We start from the raw sequence: 21999 nt of genomic DNA, 5'->3' as shown, positions 1-21999 counted from the left end.
CCATATCTTAAACGGGCAATCTGCAGTTCAAACAATAATAATGTGCGTCACCCCGCCTCAGATTTGGTAAATGGCTATTATAATATTTCATATATAATAATACATAGATGGAGCTATGGGTGTCTCTGAGAGGGACTGTGTGTCTCTGAGAGGGACTGTGTGTCTCTGAGAGGGACTGTGTGGGTGTCTGAGACACTGGAGGTGGCAGAACGGAGTGCTTGGGTTGGGGTGTAGGGTTTGAGCATAGCCTGAAGGTAGGGAGGGTCAGTTTCTCTTGCACCATGGTCTTGTTGTGGATGTGAGCTTGAACTGGTAGCCAGTGGAGTGTGCAGAGTGACATGGGGTTACTTTGGAAGGTTGAACACCAGGCAGGCTGTGGCGTTCTGGATAAGTTGCAGAGGTTTGATGGCACAAGGTAGCTCAGGGAGCTCAGCCAACAGAGAGCTGCAATAGTTTAGATGGGAGTTGACAAAAGCCTTGAATAAATCCTGCACCGCTTCCTGTGTGAGGTAGGATGTTGTAGAGCATGAACCTGCAGGAGCAAGTCACAGCTTTGATGTATGCAGAGAATGACAGGGTGTTTCATTTCGCTACACTCACAATAACATCTGCTAACCATGTGTAGGGTGAACAATGGCATTTTATTTGTTGTCCAGAGCCCAATGTTCTGTTTCTCGAGAGAGAAATCGGATCATTCACGAGAGAAATCGGATCATTCACGAGAGAAATTAAATCAAGAACTATGTAAGATGCTGGGCTGAAGAGTTGTAGTTTTCATTAAGCAAAATATTCAACCTAGCTCATTGCAGAAACGTGGTAATTAACTACAATGACCACAATCCATTGTGCCTGTTCTTTCAGCCTCGGACAGAGATAGATAATTTTACACCTGCAAAGTTAGGTTAGATACACACTGACCGCATGAGAGAGGAACGTGCACAACACAACAACGAGAGGCAGGATAGAGAGAGTTTGAAAGTACGCCTTATCTTCTTTAAAAACTAATAAAATGAATTTGTCAGACAGCTCTGCAGTATACTTAGGCAGGCTAGCTAAAAGGATGACTAAAGACAGTACAGTATGGGGACCACGGAGGTAACCCTAGATGGATGGATGGCTGGTTGCTACTGCCTGAGTAGAGATGAGATAATGACTTTAAGGAATTCAAAATAATAAAGTAATCAAATAAAAACTAAGTCATATACACAACTGAAATAGTGTGTTATTTAATAATCATTTCCTATTTTTCTATTGATGTCTACCCAATGTTTAACTGACAAAGACAATGGAATGTTTTGAATGTTTTGGGTAATTGAATGTTCACTGTTTTGGAATTTCCACTTAAAAATATTTTTAATGTCATTATTTCATAATTAATTTAACCCGAACTGAACCAACCTCAAAAAACACTAATCGCTCAGCACTACCACCTGGGCGTCAGAAGTGGGGAAGGAGAAAAGTAGTTGTGTTATCCGGAAAGCAATGATGGATCCGAGTGACTTGGTGTATAGAGAGAAGAGGAGAGGGCCTAGAACCGAGCCTTGGGGGACACCAGTAGTGAGAGTACGTGGTGCAGACACAGATCTTCTCCATGGAGCGACATGCCAGGTAGGATACAATGCAAGAGTGTGCAGAGACGCCCATCCCAGAGAGTGTGGAGAGGAGGATCTGCTGGTTCACGGTGTTGAAAGCAGCGGATAGGTGTAGGACAGGGGTTTCCAACCATTTTTTAGCTACTTAAAAAAAAATTGCGAGCTATTCATTCTTCTCTTCTCTACCGTTCATCTCTTCCCCGGGTACTTGGTGTACAATGTATGTGTTTTCTGTCAATATACCTGGTAATATAATGGTTAATAAACAGAATTTGGCATGACAGGCCCCATAACTTTTATTTAGTATTTTCTCATTCTGTTTTCTCATAGTTGTATTTTTGGTGGTTTTGGATTTTTTTTCTGAATATACCAATTATTCATAAAGAAACAACAAAAATGGGAGTCCATATCAATGCTTAAATCACATCAGACCATTTTCTAGGTCTGGAAAATAACCAAAATGTTTGTTTATTTATATATATTTTTTGTGTAATTCCCCCTTTTTTTATGTTTTAAAAAATATATATTTTACCTTTATTTAACTAGGCAAGTCAGTTTAGAACAAATTCTTATTTTCAATGACGGCCTAGGAACAGTGGGTTAACTGCCTTGTTCAGGGGCAGAACGACAGATTTTGACCTTGTCAGCTCAGGGATTCGATCTTGCAACCTTCCGGTTACTAGTCCAACGACTAGGCAATCTGCCGCCCCATTGTACATCTAGCAAGAGCGTAATGTGTCAGTCTAGCGATGTTTCTGCTGTTAGGCCTACTGCTGCAGAACATGTCATCTTTGCACAACAATGGCCACCCAATTGATACAAATAATCATGATATAGTCTTGTTTTGTCAAATAATCCTACTTTGCTGTTTACATTTCATTTAGAATGTTTATGGGGAATGTATTTCTGTTTACCCACAAGACGCCGGTTATCATTAGCATCGCTACCTGGCTACATCCGGACTGATAGACAAACGCGCGCACAAAACAGACATGGGCAATATTGCTGGAAATTAATTAGCAGATATTGTGTTACGTTTGGCTTTTTATGCCAGTAGTGGCTAACCAGGGTTAGGATAATGTCAATGTGGCTTTGATTGGAAAGTAGCCAGGAGCTTAACCTCCCTGGGCAAGGCGGGATGCTTGCGTTCCACCTAGTCAACAGCCAGTGGAATCGTGTGGCGCGAAATACAAATACCTCATAAATGCTATAACTTCAATTTCTCAAACATATGACTATTTTACACCATTTTAAAGACAAGACTCTCATTAATCTAACCACACTGTCCGTTTTCAAAAAGGCTTTACAGCGAAAGCAAAACATTAGATTATGTCAGGAGAGTACCCTCCCAAAAATAATCACACAGCCATTTTCAAAGCATGCATGTATGTCACAAAAACCAAAACCACAGCTAAATGCAGCACTAACCTTTGATGATCTTCATCAGATGACACTCCTAGGACATTATGTTATACAATACATGCATGTTTTGTTCAATCAAGTTCATATTTATATAAAAAAACAGCTTTTTACATTAGCATGTGATGTTCAGAACTAGCATACCCACCGCAAACTTCCGGTGAATTTACCTAATTACTCACGATAAACGTTTACAAAATACATAACAATTATTTTAAGAATTATAGATACAGAACTCCTTTATGCAATCGCGGTGTCAGATTTAAAAATAGCTTTTCGGCGAAAGCACATTTTGCAATATTCTGAGTAGATAGCCGGGCCATCACGGCTAGCTAATTTGACACCCACCAAGTTTGGCCCTCACCAAACTCAATGTACTATAAGAAAAATTGGATTACCTTTGCTGTTCTTCGTCAGAATGCACTCCCAGGACTTCTACTTCAACAACACATGTTGTTTTGGTTCGAAATAATCCATAGTTATATTGAAATAGCTCCGTTTTGTTCGTGCGTTCTGGTAACTATCCGAAGGGTGACGCGCGGGCGCATTTCGTGACAAAAAAAATCGAAATATTCCATTACCGTACTTCAAAGCATGTCAAACGCTGTTTAAAATACATTTTTATGCGATTTTTCTCGTAAAATAGCGATAATATTCCAACCGGGCGACGTTGTATTCGTTCAAAGACTGAAAGAACAAAATGGAGAATTCACATGAACGCGCATCTCCAGTGTCACTGTCCCCAGGCAGGCCAGTAAGAAACAGAACTGCTGTACTTAGCCCAGAGACTGCAGAGCTCTTATTCCACTTTCTGGAGCATTCTGAGAGCCAATGGAAGCCTTAGAAATGGAAGCCTTAGAAAATGTCACGTTACAGCAGAGATGCTGTATTTTTGATAGAGATAACCTAGAAGGACAACAAATTGTCAGACAGGACACTTCCTGCATGGAATCTTCTCAGGTTTTGGCCTGCCATATGAGTTCTGTTATACTCACAGACACCATTCAAACAGTTTTAGAAACTTTAGGGTGTTTTCTATCCAAATCTACTAATTATATGCATATTCTAGTTTCTGGGCAGGAGTAGTAACCAGATTAAATCGGGTACGTTTTTTATCCGGCCGTGCAAATACTGCCCCCTAGCCCCAACAGGTTTTAATGTTTATGACAGTTTGCGATGGAACACATAAAAAAATGCATGTACTTTCTTTCAGATTAGATTGGTGAGCTACTCATAGTGGGGATATGAGTTACTCGTAGCTTGCGATCTACCTGTTGGATACCCCTGATCTACGAGGATGAGAACAAGAGGAGGGAGGGTTAGCTTTGGCAGTGCAGGTCTCCATGATCTAGGAGCATGAGAACCAGAGGAGAGAGGGTCAGCTTTGGCAGTGCAGGTCTCCATGGTCTAGGAGCATGAGAACCAGAGGAGAGAGGTTTAGCTTTGGCAGTGCAGGTCTCCATGGTCTAGGAGCATGAGAACCAGAGGAGAGAGGGTTAGCTTTGACAGTGCAGGTCTCCATGATCTAGGAGGATGAGAACCAGAGGAGAGAGGGTTAGCTTTGACAGTGCAGGTCTCCATGATCTAGGAGGATGAGAACCAGAGGAGAGAGGGTTAGCTTTGGCAGTGCAGGTCTCCATGACACAGAGGAGAGCAGTCTCAGTTGAGTGACCTGTCTTGAAACCTGACTAGTTAGGGTCAAGAAGATCATTCTGAGAGAGATGTTCAAAGACTGAATGCTCAACTATTTCAGAAAGACAAAGAAAGAAGGGATACCGGTCTGTTTGTGTGCATCTGCAGACCAAAGCCCTGTGAGAATAGTGGGTTTTGTACCCTAAATCATTCTGGACGATAGTAGGTGTAAATGTTAATATTGGGGTAAGATCATGTTGGAGTTTGGTAACAGATAGTGGTGTTGATGTATCTTTCTGTCATTGGGGTGTGTGTGCCCCCCAAGTCCCCTCTGCAGTCTAGTCTCTTGAGGCGGAGATCTGATTCCACTAGGTTATTTGGTGTGAAGAACAAACTTGGTCTTAGCTCACACTGCTCCATCTATAAGGGCATACTTGTTCATCATAGCCCTCCAGACACATTGTGCAGTCCTTGAGTTGGGCACTGTACCTCATTACAACCTCAATGAGATTTACCTGGCTGTGAAGTTATACTCACTTACCTCCTATTTCCTTCAGACTCACTCACTCATTCACTCATTCACTCACTCACTCACTCACTCACTCACTCACTCACTCACTCACTCACTCACTCACTCACTCACTCACTCACTCAATCAATCAATCTTGAATGCACACACACACACACACACACACACACACACACACACACACACACACACACATACAGAGAGACACAAACACACTAGGTTTGGGCGGTATCCAGATTTTCATACCTTCATAATGACCTTGTGCCATACCGGGATATTCGGTAATACCGGCACTGAACACAAAAGGTGCTATTTAACCACCAATGAGCCTTCGAAATCCGATGGTTAGCAATGCTAACAAGCACTTGTAAAATCCCACAGAGAACGCTAAATGCTAACAGTCTCTGGTCTAATGTATTTACAGGACAGGCATTCCAGGTCAAATTTATACAACTATCTTAAAAAATGCTACACAGTTTGCTGCACGGACAAAACAAATATTAGACAGCGAGGCCCTTGATCCAGGAGGGGGCTCTCTGATGTTACCTTGAAGCTTGAGTTTAGAACATGTGTCAAACTCATTCCACTGAGGGCTGAGTGTCTGCGGTCTTCGCTCCTGTCTTGTATTTTTTTGTTGATGAAATAAGGTCACTAATTATTAAGTAACTCCCCTCACCTGGTTGTCTAGGTCTTAATTGAAAGGAAAAACCAAAAACCCACAGACACTAGGCCCTCCATGGAATGAGTTTGACACCCATGTTTTAGAAGAAGCTAACCACTTAGCTAGATATCTAACTATCTACTAAATTAGCAAACCAGATGCACAACTGCAGAGCATTTATCATATTTCAGACAGTTATCTTGATAGTTATGAGACATCTAGCAGGCAAACATTTAGTTATGAACTCTGTACTGTAACTAGATCACATGACGATTGTTGCACAACAGTGAGTGACTCACAAAGCTCTGGTCTCTCGTTGTTGTGTGCTTGTAAACAAACACTATGTGACTGGAGAAATACCGTTAAGCTTCATTATGAAAAATGATGTGACAGGTGAAATGAAGAACGCAATCTCATAATGTATTGCACAAGTTGACTGCAGGTGTTTACTTAAAAGGTAGCAACAAATATTCATATTTTATTTAAAAAAAAAAATTCTAAGAAAGTATACAGAACAAAAAGATAAATGCAACATGCGACAATTTCAAAGATTTTACTGAGTTACAGTTCATATAAGGAATAAATAAATTGGGTCCTAATCTATGGATTTCACATGACTGGGAATACAGATATGCATCTGTTGGTCACAGATATCTTAAAAAAAGGTGACCACCTTTTGCCTCATGTAGCATGACATCTCATTCGCATAGCATTGACCAGGCTGTTGACTGTGGCCTGTGGAATGTTGTCCCACTTCTCTTCAATGGCTGTGCGAAGTTGCTGGATATTGGCGTGAACTGGAACACGCTTGTCGATCCAGAGCATCCCAAGCATGCTCAATGGGTGACATGTCTGGTGAGTGTGCAGGTCATGGAAGAACTGGGACATTTTCAGCTTCCAGGAGTTGTGTTCAGATCCTTGCGACATGGGCCGTGCATGCTGAAACATGAGCTGATGGTGGCGGATGTATGGCACGACAATGGGGCTCAGGATCTCGTCGTGGTATCTCTGCATTCAAATTGCCATCGATAAAATGCAATTGTGTTCGTTGTTCGTAGCATGTGCCTGCCCATACCATAACCCCACTGCTACCATGGGGCGCTCTGTTCACACGGCGCCATACACGTGGTCTGCGGTTGTGAGGTGGGTTGGACATACAGCCAAATTTTCTAAAATTATGGTAGAGAAATTAACATTAAATTCTCTGGTGGACATTCCTGCAGTCAGCATGCCAATTGCACACACTCTCAATTTGAGACCTCTGTGGCGTTGTGTGTCAAAACGGCACATTTTTAGTGTTCTTTTGTTGTCCCCAGCACAAGGTGCACCTGTGTAAACAGCATGATCATTAATCATCTTGTTGATATGCCACAGTTGTCAGGTGGATGGATTATCTTAAAGGTGAAATGCTCACTAACAGGGATGTAAACACATTAGTGAAACATGGGACCAACACTACATGTTGTGTTTCTATTTTGGTTCAGTGTAGTTTCAACGATATTGACGGTTTTGGAAAACCGTGGCTATTTCCAAATACCCTAGTATACGGTATACCGCCTAACTCTCTCTCTCTCTCTCTCTCTCACACACACACACACACACACACACACACACACACACACACACACACACACACACAAGGTCCCCAGGCATGATTAATCATGGAACTAAATCCCATCTCACTGCCTCTCTGAGCACCTGTCTGCCCCACTTTAAGTTCTCCAAGCTTCCTGGGTACGCCTCTTAAAGACTCTCACCTTGCCGTCTTGCCCAAACACGGCCAAATTGGATGGAAATCTATTTTCGCCCTAACGGCACATTTTTCAGAGATAAGTAGTGAGGGGGACAAATCAGTAGCGAGCGAGAAGGACTGAGAAGCAGGAAAAATCAATCAGTTTTCTCCTGCCTTCTTGTGGTATGCTGAATAGCAGGCGCTGCCCAGATTCGGTCCTGCCTCTTTTTCCTGGAAAAACTACCAGTGCTGTGTTGAGGTGTGTGGCTACTGTAGGACCCAACAAAGACTGCTCACTCGCCCACACACACACATACATACATGCATACCAATACATACATACATATATACATACATACATACATACATACATACATATATACATACATACCAATACATACATACATACCAATACATAAATACATACCAATACATACCAATACATGCAATCCAATACATACATACATACATACATACATACATACATACATACATACATACATGCATACATGCATACCAATACATGCATACATGCATGCATGCAGTTGAAGTTGGAAGTTTAAGTTTGGAGTCATTAACTTGTTTTTCAACCACTCCACAAATTTCTTGTTAACAAACTATAGTTTCGGCAAGTCGGTTAGGACATCTACTTTGTGCACGACAAAAGTAATTTTTCCAACAATTGTTTACAGACAGATTATTTCACTTATAATTCACTGTATCACAATTCCAGTGGGTCAGAAGTTTACATACACTAAGTTGACTGTGCCTTTAAACAGCTCGGAAAATTCCAGAAAATGATGTCATGGCTTTAGAAGCTTCTGATAGGCTAATTGACTTAATTGTAGGTGTACCTGTGGATGTATTTCAAGGCCTACCTTCAAACTCAGTGCCTCTTTGCTTGACATTATGGGAAAATCAAAAGAAATCGGTCAAGACCTCAGAAAAATAATTGTAGACCTCCACGAGTCTGGTTCATCCTTGGGAGCAATTTCCAAATGCTTGAAGGTACCACGTTCATCTGTACCAAAAATAGTATGCAAGCATAAACACCATGGGACCACACAGCCGTCATACCGCTCAGGAAGGGGATGCGTTCTGTCTCCTAGAGATTAACGTCTTTTGGTGTGAAAAGTGCAAATCAATCCAAGAACAACAGCAAAGGACCTTGTGAAGATGCTGGAGGAAACAGGTTCAAAACTATCTATATCCACAGTAAAACGAGTCCTATATCGACATAACCTGAAAGGCTGCTCAGCAAGGAAGAAGCCACTGCTCCAAAACCGCCATAAAAAAGCCAGACTACGGTTTGCAACCGCACATGGGGACAAAGATTGTACTTTTTGGAGAAATATCCTCTGGTCTGATGAAACAAATATAGACTGTTTGGCCATAATGACCATCATTATGTTTGGAGGAAAAAGGGGGAGGCTTGCGAGCCGAAGAACACCATCCCAACCTTGAATCACGGGGGTGGCAGCATCATGTTGTGGGGGTGCTTTGCTGCAGGAGGGACTGGTGCACTTCACAAAATAGATGGCATCATGAGGTAGGAAAATTATGTGGATATATTGAAGCAACATCTCAAGACATCAGTCAGGAAGTTAAAGCTTGGTCGCAAATGGATCTTCCAAATGGACAATGACCCCAAGCATACTTCCAAAATTGTGGCAAAATGGCTTAAGGACAACAAAGTCAAGGTCTTGGAGTGGCCATCACAAGGCCCTGACCTCAATCCTATAGAAAATTTGTGGGCAGAACTGAAAAAGCGCGTGAGCAAGGAGGCCTACAAACCTGACTCAGTTACACCAGCTCTGTCAGGAGGAATGGGCCAAATTTCACCCAACTTATTGTGGGACGCTTGTGGAAGACTACCTGACACGTTTGACCCAAGTTAAACAATTTTAAAGGCAATGCTACCAAATACTAATTGAGTATATGTAAACTTCTGACCCACTGGGAGTGTGATGAAATAAATAAAAGCTGAAATAAATCATTCATACACACAGTTGAAGTCGGAAGTTTACATACACCTTAGCCAAATACATTTAAACTCAGTTTTTCACAATTCCTGACATTTAATCCAAGTAAAAATACCCTGTGTTAGGTCAGTTAGGATCACCACTTTATTTTAAGAATGTGAAATGTCAGAATAATAGTAGAGAGATTTATTTCAGCTGTTATTTATTTCATCACATTCCCAGTGGGTCAGAAGTTTACATACACTCAATTAGTATTTGGTTGCATTGCCTTTAAATTGTTTAACTTGGGTCAAATTGTCATGCACAATGTAGATGTCCTAACCATCTTGCCAAAACTATAGTTTGTTAACAAGACATTTGTGGAGTGGTAAACGTCAGACTTCAACTACATATTCCAATGCATACTCAAACACATTCGTCACACACACACACACACACACACAAAATCAGTCCTTAGAGGGGGGAATGACTCGTGTTCTGTTAGGTAACACAATTACCTTGAATGGGCTGTGTGATTAGGGTGAAATAGTGAACATGTCTCCCTCTCTTCTGAAGGGTTTAGTGGGTAGATAGTTTGCAACTCCCCAAAGAAAAGAGTGTTGTCACTCTGGTTACGTGGTTTTTCCAACTCCTGGCCCAGTCTTCCCTGGGGCCCAGTCTTCACTGGGGGGATATGGAGGGCCAGGAGAGACACACACACACGGCCCCCTACCCCGACACACACACACACGGTTCCCTGCCATGACACACACACGCACACACACGGCTCCCTGCCACGACACACACACGCACACACACGGCTCCCTGCCACGACACACACACGCACACACACGGCTCCCTGCCACGACACACACGCACACACACGGCTCCCTGCCACAATCACACTGCTCCCTGCCACAATCACACTGCTCCCTGCCACAATCACACTGCTCCCTGCCACAATCACACTGCTCCCTGCCACAATCATACTGCTCCCTGCCACAATCACACTGCTCCCTGCCACGCCACACACTGCTCCCTGCCACACCACACACTGCTCCCTGCCACGCCACACACTGCTCCCTGCCACGACCCACACTGCTCCTTGCCACGACCCACACTGCTCCCTGCCACGACCCACACTGCTCCCTGCCACGACCCACACAGCTCCCTGCCACGACCCACACTGCTCCCTGCCACGACCCACACTGCTCCCTGCCACGACCCACACTGCTCCCTGCCACGACCCACACTGCTCCCTGCCACGACCCACACTGCTCCCTGCCACGACCCACACTGGTCCCTGCCACGACCCACACTGGTCCCTGCCACGACCCACACTGGTCCCTGCCACGACCCACACTGCTCCCTGTCACGACGCACACATTGTTCCCTGTCACGACGCACACATTGTTCCCTGTCACGACGCACACATTGTTCCCTGTCACGACGCACACATTGTTCCCTGTCACGACGCACACATTGTTCCCTGTCACGACGCACACTGCTCCCTGTCACGACCCACACTGCTCCCTGTCACGACCCACACGGCTCCCTGCCACAATCACACACACGGCTCCCTGTCACAGACACACACGCTGTTCCCTGTCACGACACACACGCTGTTCCCTGTCACGACACACACGCTGTTCCCTGTCACGACACACACGCTGTTCCCTGTCACGACACACACGCTGTTCCCTGTCACGACACACACGCTGTTCCCTGTCACGCCACACACGCTGTTCCCTGTCACGCCACACACGCTGTTCCCTGTCACGCCACACACGCTGTTCCCTGTCACGCCACACACGCTGTTCCCTGTCACGCCACACACGCTGTTCCCTGTCACGCCACACACGCTGTTCCCTGTCACGACACACACGCTGTTCCCTGTCACGACACACACGCTGTTCCCTGTCACGACACACACGCTGTTCCCTGTCACGACACACACTGTTCCCTGTCACGACACACACTGCTCCCTGCCACAATCACAGTGTTAACCCAGAGGGGCCAAGCCTAATAATAAGCCCAGATGATGTCCCTAAAGAAGTCCTCTACTGTTCTGTTCTGGACTGTTACTCATCTCTCAGCATGATAGACCCAGTAGCCTTACAGCTCTCATCAACATGATGCTAACACATGACTTATAGATGGATTTCATGGCTTTGATTTGTATGAATGTACTTTCCTCCTATCAAAGGATTAATTTCTGGAATGTTTATCCTGATTTCCAGTTTCTCTCAGAAATACCCCCCTGTGAAGTTCCTCTCAGAGAAGGATCGGAAAAGGATTTTGGTGAGTGTTTCAAAATGCATACACCCCACACACAAACACGCACACGTTCCTCTCTTATCTCTGAGATCAGAACCCTGGACTTAAAACATTCATCAGTTTTTTTTTTTTATATATATATATATCTGAGGTGGTAGACATTGCGCTGTGGAGAATCATACTTTTTGATCAGATCTCTGAGCTGAAATCCTGTCAGGGAACGTGTGTGTGTGTGAGATGAGTGTGTGTACGTTACTATACACCTGTGGTGCTGCTCTGAGGCTGAGAGCCCCAACAAGGTCATGATTTCCTGGGCTTGCGTAAGCCACCGCTCACTGGACACTTGAGTTGACTCCCCACTGAGTTGTCTGGCTGGCAAACCTCCTCATCCAGAGTTCCATACTAAACACATCCTCTCTTATACATCTGATCATTTCCCACTAGGGATTACACTTTAGGACAGGTCTGTTGTGTCTGGCTGGCTGGCTGCTAGACCCTTATCCTAACATATTACACTTGCTCTTCAATGGACAACCAGCTGCAACTAGCTTCAAGGCATACTAGGGATTAGGCCTATGCTTCAGCACAGGTCTGTCTGACTGAAATGCTGCTTACCCAATCTCAATATAAACAGCTTTCTATTAACCTCAGCCTAAGTTAGATGTCCGAAGTTGTCTCTTGTATCTGAAGTTAAGATTTTACCCAGATTCGGACACACTGAAAGTTTGCTCTCTCTCCCTTCTTCCCTCTGTCATGGTTATCCTGAACTAGATCCATCTTACTCTGTTGTGGTTATCCTGAACTAGATCCATCTTACTCTGTCGTGGTTATCCTGAACTAGATCCATCTTACTCTGTTGTGGTTATCCTGAACTAGATCCATCTTACTCTGTTGTGGTTATCCTGAACTAGATCCATCTTACTCTGTCATGGTTATCCTGAACTAGATCCATCTTACTCTGTCGTGGTTATCCTGAACTAGATCCATCTTACTCTGTTGTGGTTATCCTGAACTAGATCCATCTTACTCTGTCGTGGTTATCCTGAACTAGATCCATCTTACTCTGTCGTGGTTATCCTGAACTAGATCCATCTTACTCTGTCGTGGTTATCCTGAACTAGATCCATCTTACTCTGTCGTGGTTATCCTGAACTAGATCCATCTTACTCTGTCGTGGTTATCCTGAACTAGATCCATCTTACTCTGTTGTGGTTATCCTGAACTAGATCCATCTTACTCTGTCGTGGTTATCCTGAACTAGATCCATCTTACTCTGTCGTGGTTATCCTGAACTAGATCCATCTTACTCTGTCGTGGTTATCCTGAACTAGATCCATCTTACTCTGTCGTGGTTATCCTGAACTAGATCCATCTTACTCTGTCGTGGTTATCCTGAACTAGATCCATCTTACTCTGTCTAGATGTTTTTTGTGCCCTCAATCTCCTCCCCTCCCCCTCTCATGGTGTGATCCTCTATCCCCTGGTCTAGATCATAGGCAGGGTGGTCTTCGTGGGGTCCCTTTCTCTCTTTCTCTGTGTTTCTCCCTCCCTCACTCATGGTGTAACCCTCTATCCCCTAGATAACGGGCGGCGCAGGTTTTGTTGGCTCCCATCTGACTGATAAGCTGATGATGGACGGCCATGAGGTGACGGTGGTGGACAACTTCTTCACGGGCCGCAAGAGGAACGTGGAGCACTGGATCGGCCATGAGAACTTTGAGCTCATCAACCACGACGTGGTGGAGCCGCTCTACATCGAGGGTGAGTGACGACACACACAGACACACACGCACAGAAACACACACACGTACACAGAATTCATACAATCACATATAGTGGCACATATAATAGGGATACTGTATAAACACTGATTGCCACACAGTACTGTAATCTCCTGCTTCGCTTAACTTGTGTTAGAAGACCAGGTGTGAGAATATACCACTAGATAGACTGAAACCTCTCTCTCTCTCCCTGTAATATTTGATCAGTCAGTCTGTCCAACAGGCTTCTGGGCTGTTCCACCAATTTGGTGCCTTTCGAGATGTGTAACTTGGTGTGTAACTTTGATTTCATCTAGTTTTAACAGTCATAAAGAGCAAATGTTTTTCCCCCATCAAGATGTTCAATAAATGACTATAGTAAATACCTATTAAGGTTTTTCCATCTCAAGAGGTTAAATAAATGACTATACTAACTGCCTATTCAGTGCCAAATTAATAGGCATTGCATTGCATCGCGGTGCTAGGGGTGTCACTAGGGGTGTCACTAGGGGTGTCACTACTGACTCGTGTTTGCATCTCAAGGTGAAAAAAACTGTCTGCATGTTCTTCACAAAGAGAGCAACAGATGCTACTGAGCCAGATGTCTGTGTCAGGGGAGAAGCTCCAGGTGGTATCTGATTTTAAGTACCTTGGCATCATACTTGATTCCAACCTCTCTTTTAAAAAGCATGTGAAAAAGGTAATTCAAATAACCAAATTCAACCTAGCTAATTTCCGATATATACAAAATTGCTTGACTACACTGGTAGCAAAACTGTACTTCAAATCTATGATACTCCCCCACTTAACATACTGCTTGACTAGTTGGGCCCAAGCTTGCTATACAACATTAAAACCTATTCAGTCTGTCTACAAACAGGCTCTCAAAGTGCTCGATAGGAAGCCCAATAGCCATCATCACTGTTACATCCTCAGAAAGCATGAGCTCCTGAGTTGGGAAAATCTTGTGCAATACACCGACGCATGTCTTGTATTCAAGATCCTAAATGGCCTGGCTCCCCCTGCACTCAGTATTTTTATTAAACAGAAAACCCAAACCTATGGCAGCAGATTCACAAGGTCTGCCATGAGAGGTGACTGTATAGTTCCCTTAAGGAAAAGCACCTTTAGTAAATCCGCTTTCTATGTGAGAGCTTCCCATGTCTGGAACACACTGCCATCAGACACACATAACTGCACCACCTACCACACTTTCACAAAAAACATGAAGACATGGCTAAAGGTCAATCAGATTTGTGAACATAATCCCTAGCTGTGTATTGCCGCTTTCCATGTTGTCTGTTGTCTGTAGCTTGTGAGGTGTGGAAACACTTTGTTGCTTTTATGGATTTTGTCTTGTTGCTTTTTGTCCTATGTTGCTCTGTCTGTATGCTGTGTCTTGCTTGTCCTACGTTGCTCTGTCTGTATGCTATGTCTTGCTTGTCCTATGTTGCTCTGCGTGTGCTCACTGTTCAATGATTGTCTGTATTGTAATTGTTTTAAATAACCTGCCCAGGGACTGTGGTTGAAAATTAGCCGGCTGGCTAAAACCGGCACTTTTACTGAAATGTTGATTGATGTGCACTGTCCCTGTAAAAATAAAATAAATTCAAACTACAGATCCGGGTTCAATTCAGGGCTGTGTCGCAGGCGGCAGCGATCGGGAGACCCATGAGGCAGTACACAATTGGCCCAGTGTCGTCCGGGTTAGGGAGGGTTTGGCCGGCTGGGATGTCCTTGTCCGATCGCACTCTAGCGACTCCTTGTGGCGGCATGCAAACTGACTTCGGTCATAAGTGGAACCACCAAGACTCTTCCTAGAGCTGCCCGCTAGGCCATACTGACAAAGCGGGGGAGAAGGGCCTTAGTCGTGGAGGTGACAGAGAATCCGATGGTCACTCTGACAGAGCTCCAGAGTTTCTCTGTGAAGATGGGAGAACCTTCTAGAAGGAAAACCATCTCTGCAGCACTCCATAAATCAGGCCTTTATGGTAGAGTGGCCAGACGAAGCCGCTCCTCAGTAAAAGGCACATGACAGCCCGCTTGGAGTTTGCCAAAAGGCACTTAAAGGAGACTCAGACCATGAGAAACAAGATTTTCTGGTCTGATGAAACCAAGATTGAACTTTTTGGCTTGAATGCCAAGCGTCACATCTGGAGGAAACCTGGCACCATCCCTACGGTGAAGCATGGTGGTAGCAGCATCATGCTGTAGGGATGTTTTTCAGTGGTAAGGACTGGGAGACTAGTCAGAATCGAGGGAAAGATGAACAGAGCAAAGTACAGAAAGAGATCCTTGATGAAAACCTGCTCCAGAGCGCTCAGGACCTCAGACTAGGGCGAAGGTTCACCTTCCAACAGGACAACGACCTTAAGCACACAGCCAAGACAACGCTCAAGTGGCTTCGGAACAAGTCTCTGAATGTCCTTGAGTGGCCCAGCCAGAGCCCGGAATTGAACCTGATCGAACATCTCTGGAGAGACCTGAATATAGCTGTGCATCAATGCTCCCTTCCATCCTGACAGAGCTTGAGAGGATCTGCAGAGAAGAATGGGAGAAACTACCCAAATACAGGTGTGCCAAGCTTGTAGCATCATACCCAAGAAGACTCAAGGCTGTAATCTCTGCCAAAGGTGCTTCAACAAAGTACTGTGTAAAGGGTCTGAATACTTATGTGTGCGCAATGATTGTTGCCAGGACCGGTGGTTAGACCGGCGACATCGAGCGCTGGTGAGGGGGAGTAGACGTGACAGAAAGTACTGGAATCACTGCCTTTTAGGTGGTTGTAGAATTGAACGGATCTTTTCTAGATTTTAATAATTTGCGTGTATTTTCCTAATTCTGCTCTGCATGCATTGTTTGGTGTTTTACATTGTACACAGAGGGTATTTTTGCCAAATTCTTCATGCAGAGTCTCAATTTGGTGTTTGTCCCATTTTGTGAATTCTTGGTTGGTCAGTGGATCCCAGACCTTACAACCATGAAGGGCAATGTGTTCTACAACTGATTCAAGTATTTTTTTTGTCATATCCTAATTGGTATGTCGAATTTTATGTTCTTTTTGATGGCGCAGGAGGCCATCTCATCTCTCTCAGATCGTTCACAGCTTTGTGGAAGTCACCTGTGGCACTGATTTTTAGGCCGAGGTACAGTTAAAGTCAGAAGTTTACATACACCTTAGCCAAATACATTTAAACTCAGTTTTTCAAAATTCCTGACATTTAATCCTTGTAAAAATTCCCTGTCTTAGGTCAGTTAGGATCACCACTTTATTTTAAGAATGTGAAATGTCAGAATAATAGTAGAGAGATTTATTTCTTTCATCACATTCCCAGTGGGTCAGAAGTTTACATACACCAAATTATTATTTGGTAGCGTTGCCTTTAAATTGTTTAATTTGGGGCAAACATTTCGGGTAGGCTTCCACAACTTTGTTGTCCTTAAGCCATTTTGCCACAACTTTGGAAGTATGCTTGGGGTCATTGTCCATTTGGAAGATCCATTTGCAACCAAGCTTTAACTTCCTGACTGATGTCTTGAGATGTTGCTTCAATATATCCACATATTTTCCTCCCTCATGATGCCATCTATTTTGTGAAGTGCACCAGTCCCTCCTGCAGCAAAGCACCCCCACAACATGATGCTGCCACCCCCGTGCTTCACTATTGGGATGGTGTTCTTCGGCTTGCAAGCATCCCCCTTTTTCCTCCAAACATAACGATGGTCATTATGGCCAAACAGTTCTATTTTTGTTTCATCAGACCAGAGGACATTTCTCCAAAAAGTACGATCTTTGTCCCCATGTGCATTTGCAAACCGTAGTCTGTTTTTTTATGGAGGTTTTGGAGCAGTGGCTTCTTCCTTACTGAGCGGCCTTTCAGGTTATGTAGGACTTGTTTTACTGTGGATATAGATAGTTTTGTACCTGTTTCCTCCAGCATCTTCACAAGGTCCTTGTGTTCTTGGATTGATTTGAACTTTTCGCACCAAAGTATGTTCATCTCTAGGAGACAGAACTTGTCTCCTTCCTGAGCGGTATGACGGCTGTGTGGTCCCATGGTGTTTATACTTGCGTACTATTGTTTGTACAGATGAACGTGGTACCTTCAGGCATTTGGAAATTGCTCCCAAGGATGAACCAGACTTTTGGAGGTCTACAAATTTTTTTCCTGAGGTCTTGGCTGAATTCTTTTAATTTTCCCATGATGTCAAGCAAAGAGGCACTGAGTTTGAAGGAAGGCCTTGAAATACATCGACAGGTACACCTCCAATTGAGTCAAATGATGTCAATTAGCCTATCAGAAGCTTCTAAAGCCATGACATTTTCTGGAATTTTCCAAGCTGTTTAAAGGCACAGTCAACTTAGTGTATGTAAACTTTTCACCCACTGGAATTGTGATACAGTGAAATAACCTGTCTGTAAACAATTGTTCGAAAAATGACTTGTAGATGTCCTAACCGATTTGCCAAAACTATAGTTTGTTAACAAGACATTTGTGGAGTGGTTGAATAACTAGTTTTAATGACTCCAACCTAAGTGTATGGTAACTTCCAACTTCAACTGTATGTGTCGTTGTTTTGTGTGCTCTAGGGCAACGGTGTCTAGATGGAATTGTATTTGTGGTCCTGGCAACTGGACCTTTTTTGGAACACTGTTATTTTTGTCTTTCTGAGATTTACAGTCAGGGCCCAAGTCTGACAGTATCTGTGCAGAATCTCTTGCTGCTGCTGTCAGTGGGCTGACTGTGAACACTCTGAGAGACTCTGAGTTGAGGTCAGTGATAAAGTAATCTACAGTACTACTGCTAAGGGATGAGCTGTAGGTGTACCTACCTCGAAGCCTACCATTGACTATGTATTTACCCAGCCTGTGACAGAGATACAGGAGTTGTTACCCATTTTTCTTGGTTCTGTTGTCATAGTTGTGGCTAGGGGGGCATATTTGGGAAGGAATGCTGTCACCTCCAGGTAGGTGTTTGTCCCCCTGTGTGCTAACAGTGTCAGGTTCTTGTCCACTTCTTGCATTTAGGCTGCCACAGACTAGTACATCCCTGGGCCTGGAAACAGTTGAGCTCCCCCTCTAGGATGGAGAAGCTGTCGGGGTTAAAGTATGGGGATTCTACTGGGGGGATATAGATATACAATTACCTTATTCATTTCTAGCCAGATGTAAAATGTTCCTGTTTCGATTAATTTAATAGTGTGGGTTAGGGCTCGCTCCCTCTGCCCTCTTTCGCTGCCCACTCTCTCGCTGCCCACTCTCTCTCGCTGCCCACTCTCTCGCTGCCCTCTCCCTCGCTGCCCTCTCCCTCGCTGCCCTCTCCCTCGCTGCCCTCTCCCTCGCTGCCCTCTCCCTCGCTGCCCTCTCCCTCGCTGCCCTCTTTCTCCTCTCTCTGACCTCGCTCTCTATGCCCTCTCTTTCTCGCTCTCTATGCCCTCTCTCGCTCTCTCTGACCTCTCTCTCTCGCTCTCTCTGACCTCTCTCTCTCGCTCTCTCTGACCTCTCTCTCTCGCTCTCTCTGACCTCTCTCTCTCGCTCTCTCTGACCTCTCTCTCTCGCTCTCTCTGACCTCTCTCTCTCGCTCTCTCTGACCTCTCTCTCTCACTCTCTCTGACCTCTCTCTCTCTCTCTCTCTGACCTCTCTCTGACCTCTCTCTCGCTCTCTATGCCCTCTCTCTGACCTCTCTCTCGCTCTCTATGCCCTCTCTCTCTCGCTCTATGCCCTCTCTCTCTCGCTCTCTCTGACCTCTGTCTCTCGCTCCCTCTGCCCTCTCTTTCTGCACTCTTTTTCTGCTCTCTCTTTTTGCTATCTCGCTCTGTCCTCCATCTCTATGCCCCTCTCTCTCTGCCTCTCACCTGCCAACTCAATCATTTCTCTCTCTTCTCTTTCTCATTTCCTTAGTCACACATCTGTCACCTGTTTATTCCCTCACTTCTTTTCACCCTTCTAGCCACGGGGATCCCTCACCCACCTCATCTCCCTCTTGTCCTCACTCTACCCTCATTCTTTCCATCCCTTCTCCCCTCTTTCCTTCTCTCTCCGTCCCCTCTCTCCGGACCCCCTCTCACCCCTCTACATCCCCTTTGGTCCCTCTCCATAGAGCTATCCCCATGTCAGCGGCCGAAACTGATTGCAATGACGTCTGTTACGATGTCTTGGTCAGGTTGAATACTGGTTGTATAAGGGCGATTTATCAATGTATTTTTAGCAACAACAAAAATGTCTTTATCTGGTTGTAGTCTAACCAGATAACAACCAAAATATGACATATTTCCCATAGCATCTTGATCTGGTCATGAAAAAGACATAAGAGGGCCACATTTTGCCCACTGGGACAGAGCTTTTAGGTCAGTGGTCTGCTGGGAAAAGCTGATTGTTAGATCACTTGTGTCCCTGAGATAATACTTTGAGGGGAATCTATGTTCACCTGACAGAAGGTCTCAAAAGAAGCCTAAAACCTCCTCCTCTCCTCCACCCATTGACCTTGGTGAGCGGGATAGAAGTAGCGTTGATAACAGGGCCTACCCTGCTGTGCCTTCAAGTCTTATCAGGAACACATCACTACACACCCATCTCCCCTACAGAGCCAGCCGCGCTCTACTCATAACCATCAATGCTCTACAATTACAACTTTAATGCTTCTTTTTACCTCAGTAGTTCCTTCTCTCTTTCTCCTCTCTCTCTCTCTCTCTTTCTCCTCTCTCTCTCTCTCTCTCTCTCTCTCTCTCTGACAGACAGACAGACAGACAGACAGACAGACAGACAGACAGACAGACAGACAGAGCCACAGCCACACACAGACAACCACACACAGACAACCACAGCCAGCCACACACACACAGACAGCCAGCCACACACACACAGACAGCCACAGCCAGCCACACACACACAGACAGACAGACAGATCTGTTAGGGCGGTATGCAATTTGGAGTGGGTCTAGGGTTTCTGGGATAATGGTGTTGATGTGAGCCATGACCAGCCTTTCAATGCACTTCATGGCTACAGACGTGAGTGCTACGGGTTGGTAGTCATTTAGGCAGGTTACCTTAGTGTTCTTGGGCACAGGGACTATGGTGGTCTGCTTAAAACATGTTGGTATTAGAGGCTCGGATTGGGAGAGGTTGAAAAAGTCAGTGAAGACACTTGCCAGTTCGTCAGCGCATGCTCTGAGTACGAGTCCTGGTAACCCCTGCGGCCTTGTGAATGTTGACCTGTTTAAAGGTCTTACTCACATTGGCTGCGGAGAGCGTGATCACACAGTCTTCCCGAACAGCTGGTGCTCTCATGCATGTTTCAGTGTTATTAAAGCAGGAAGCACCAGTGACTCAATCAATAAAAAAGTGGTCAGATGAAGCAGATGCTAAGCTCACATCGGCATAGCATCCTTCTAGTGCTGTAGCAGCTGATCATAACATCCTTCCAGTGCAGTAGCAGCTGATCATAACATCCTTCCAGTGCAGTAGCAGCTGATCATAACATCCTTCCAGTGCAGTAGCAGCTGATCATAACATCCTTCCAGTGCAGTAGCAGCTGATCATAACATCCTTCCAGTGCAGTAGCAGCTGATCATAACATCCTTCTAGTGCAGTAGCAGCTGATCATAACATCCTTCCAGTGCAGTAGCAGCTGATCATAACATCCTTCTAGTGCAGTAGCAGCTGATCATAACATCCTTCCAGTGCAGTAGCAGCTGATCATAACATCCTTCTAGTGCAGTAGCAGCTGATCATAACATCCTTCTAGTGCAGTAGCAGCTGATCATAACATCCTTCTAGTGCAGTAGCAGCTGATCATAACATCCTTGTAGTGCAGTAGCAGCTGATCATAACATCCTTCTAGTGCAGTAGCAGCTGATCATAACATCCTTCCAGTGCAGTAGCAGCTGATCATAACATCCTTCCAGTGCAGTAGCAGCTGATCATAACATCCTTCCAGTGCAGTAGCAGCTGATCATAACATCCTTCCAGTGCAGTAGCAGCTGATCATAACGTCCTTCCAGTGCAGTAGCAGCTGATCATAACATCCTTCTAGTGCAGTAGCAGCTGATCATAACATCCTTCCAGTGCAGTAGCAGCTGATCATAACATCCTTCTAGTGCAGTAGCAGCTGATCATAACATCCTTCTAGTGCAGTAGCAGCTAATCATAACATCCTTCTAGTGCAGTAGCAGCTAATCATATCATCCTTCTAGTGCAGTAGCAGCTGATCATAACATGCTTCTAGTGCAGTAGCAGCTGATCATAACATGCTTCTAGTGCAGTAGCAGCTGATCATAACATCCTTCTAGTGCAGTAGCAGCTGATCATAACATCCTTCCAGTGCAGTAGCAGCTGATCATAACATCCTTCCAGTGCAGTAGCAGCTGATCATAACATCCTTCCAGTGCAGTAGCAGCTGATCATAACGTCCTTCCAGTGCAGTAGCAGCTGATCA

The 21999-nt window shown here is 44.7% G+C and overlaps 1 protein-coding gene across 1 annotated transcript in view; it reads left to right on the top strand.

Annotated features, from left to right (window-relative positions):
* uxs1 (UDP-glucuronate decarboxylase 1) overlaps positions 1-21999 on the top strand; it is a 94596-nt gene that overhangs the window by 16759 nt on the left and 55838 nt on the right. Inside the window, exons 5-6 of the mRNA XM_029712107.1 lie at positions 11767-11827; positions 13384-13564. Of these exons, the coding sequence (XP_029567967.1) occupies positions 11767-11827; positions 13384-13564 (242 nt within the window). The remainder of the gene's footprint in view (positions 1-11766; positions 11828-13383; positions 13565-21999) is intronic.

This window comes from Salmo trutta, chromosome 24 (assembly GCF_901001165.1).
Source record: "Salmo trutta chromosome 24, fSalTru1.1, whole genome shotgun sequence".
Lineage (NCBI taxonomy): Eukaryota > Metazoa > Chordata > Actinopteri > Salmoniformes > Salmonidae > Salmo > Salmo trutta.
This window is presented reverse-complemented; position numbering and strand designations above follow the sequence as displayed.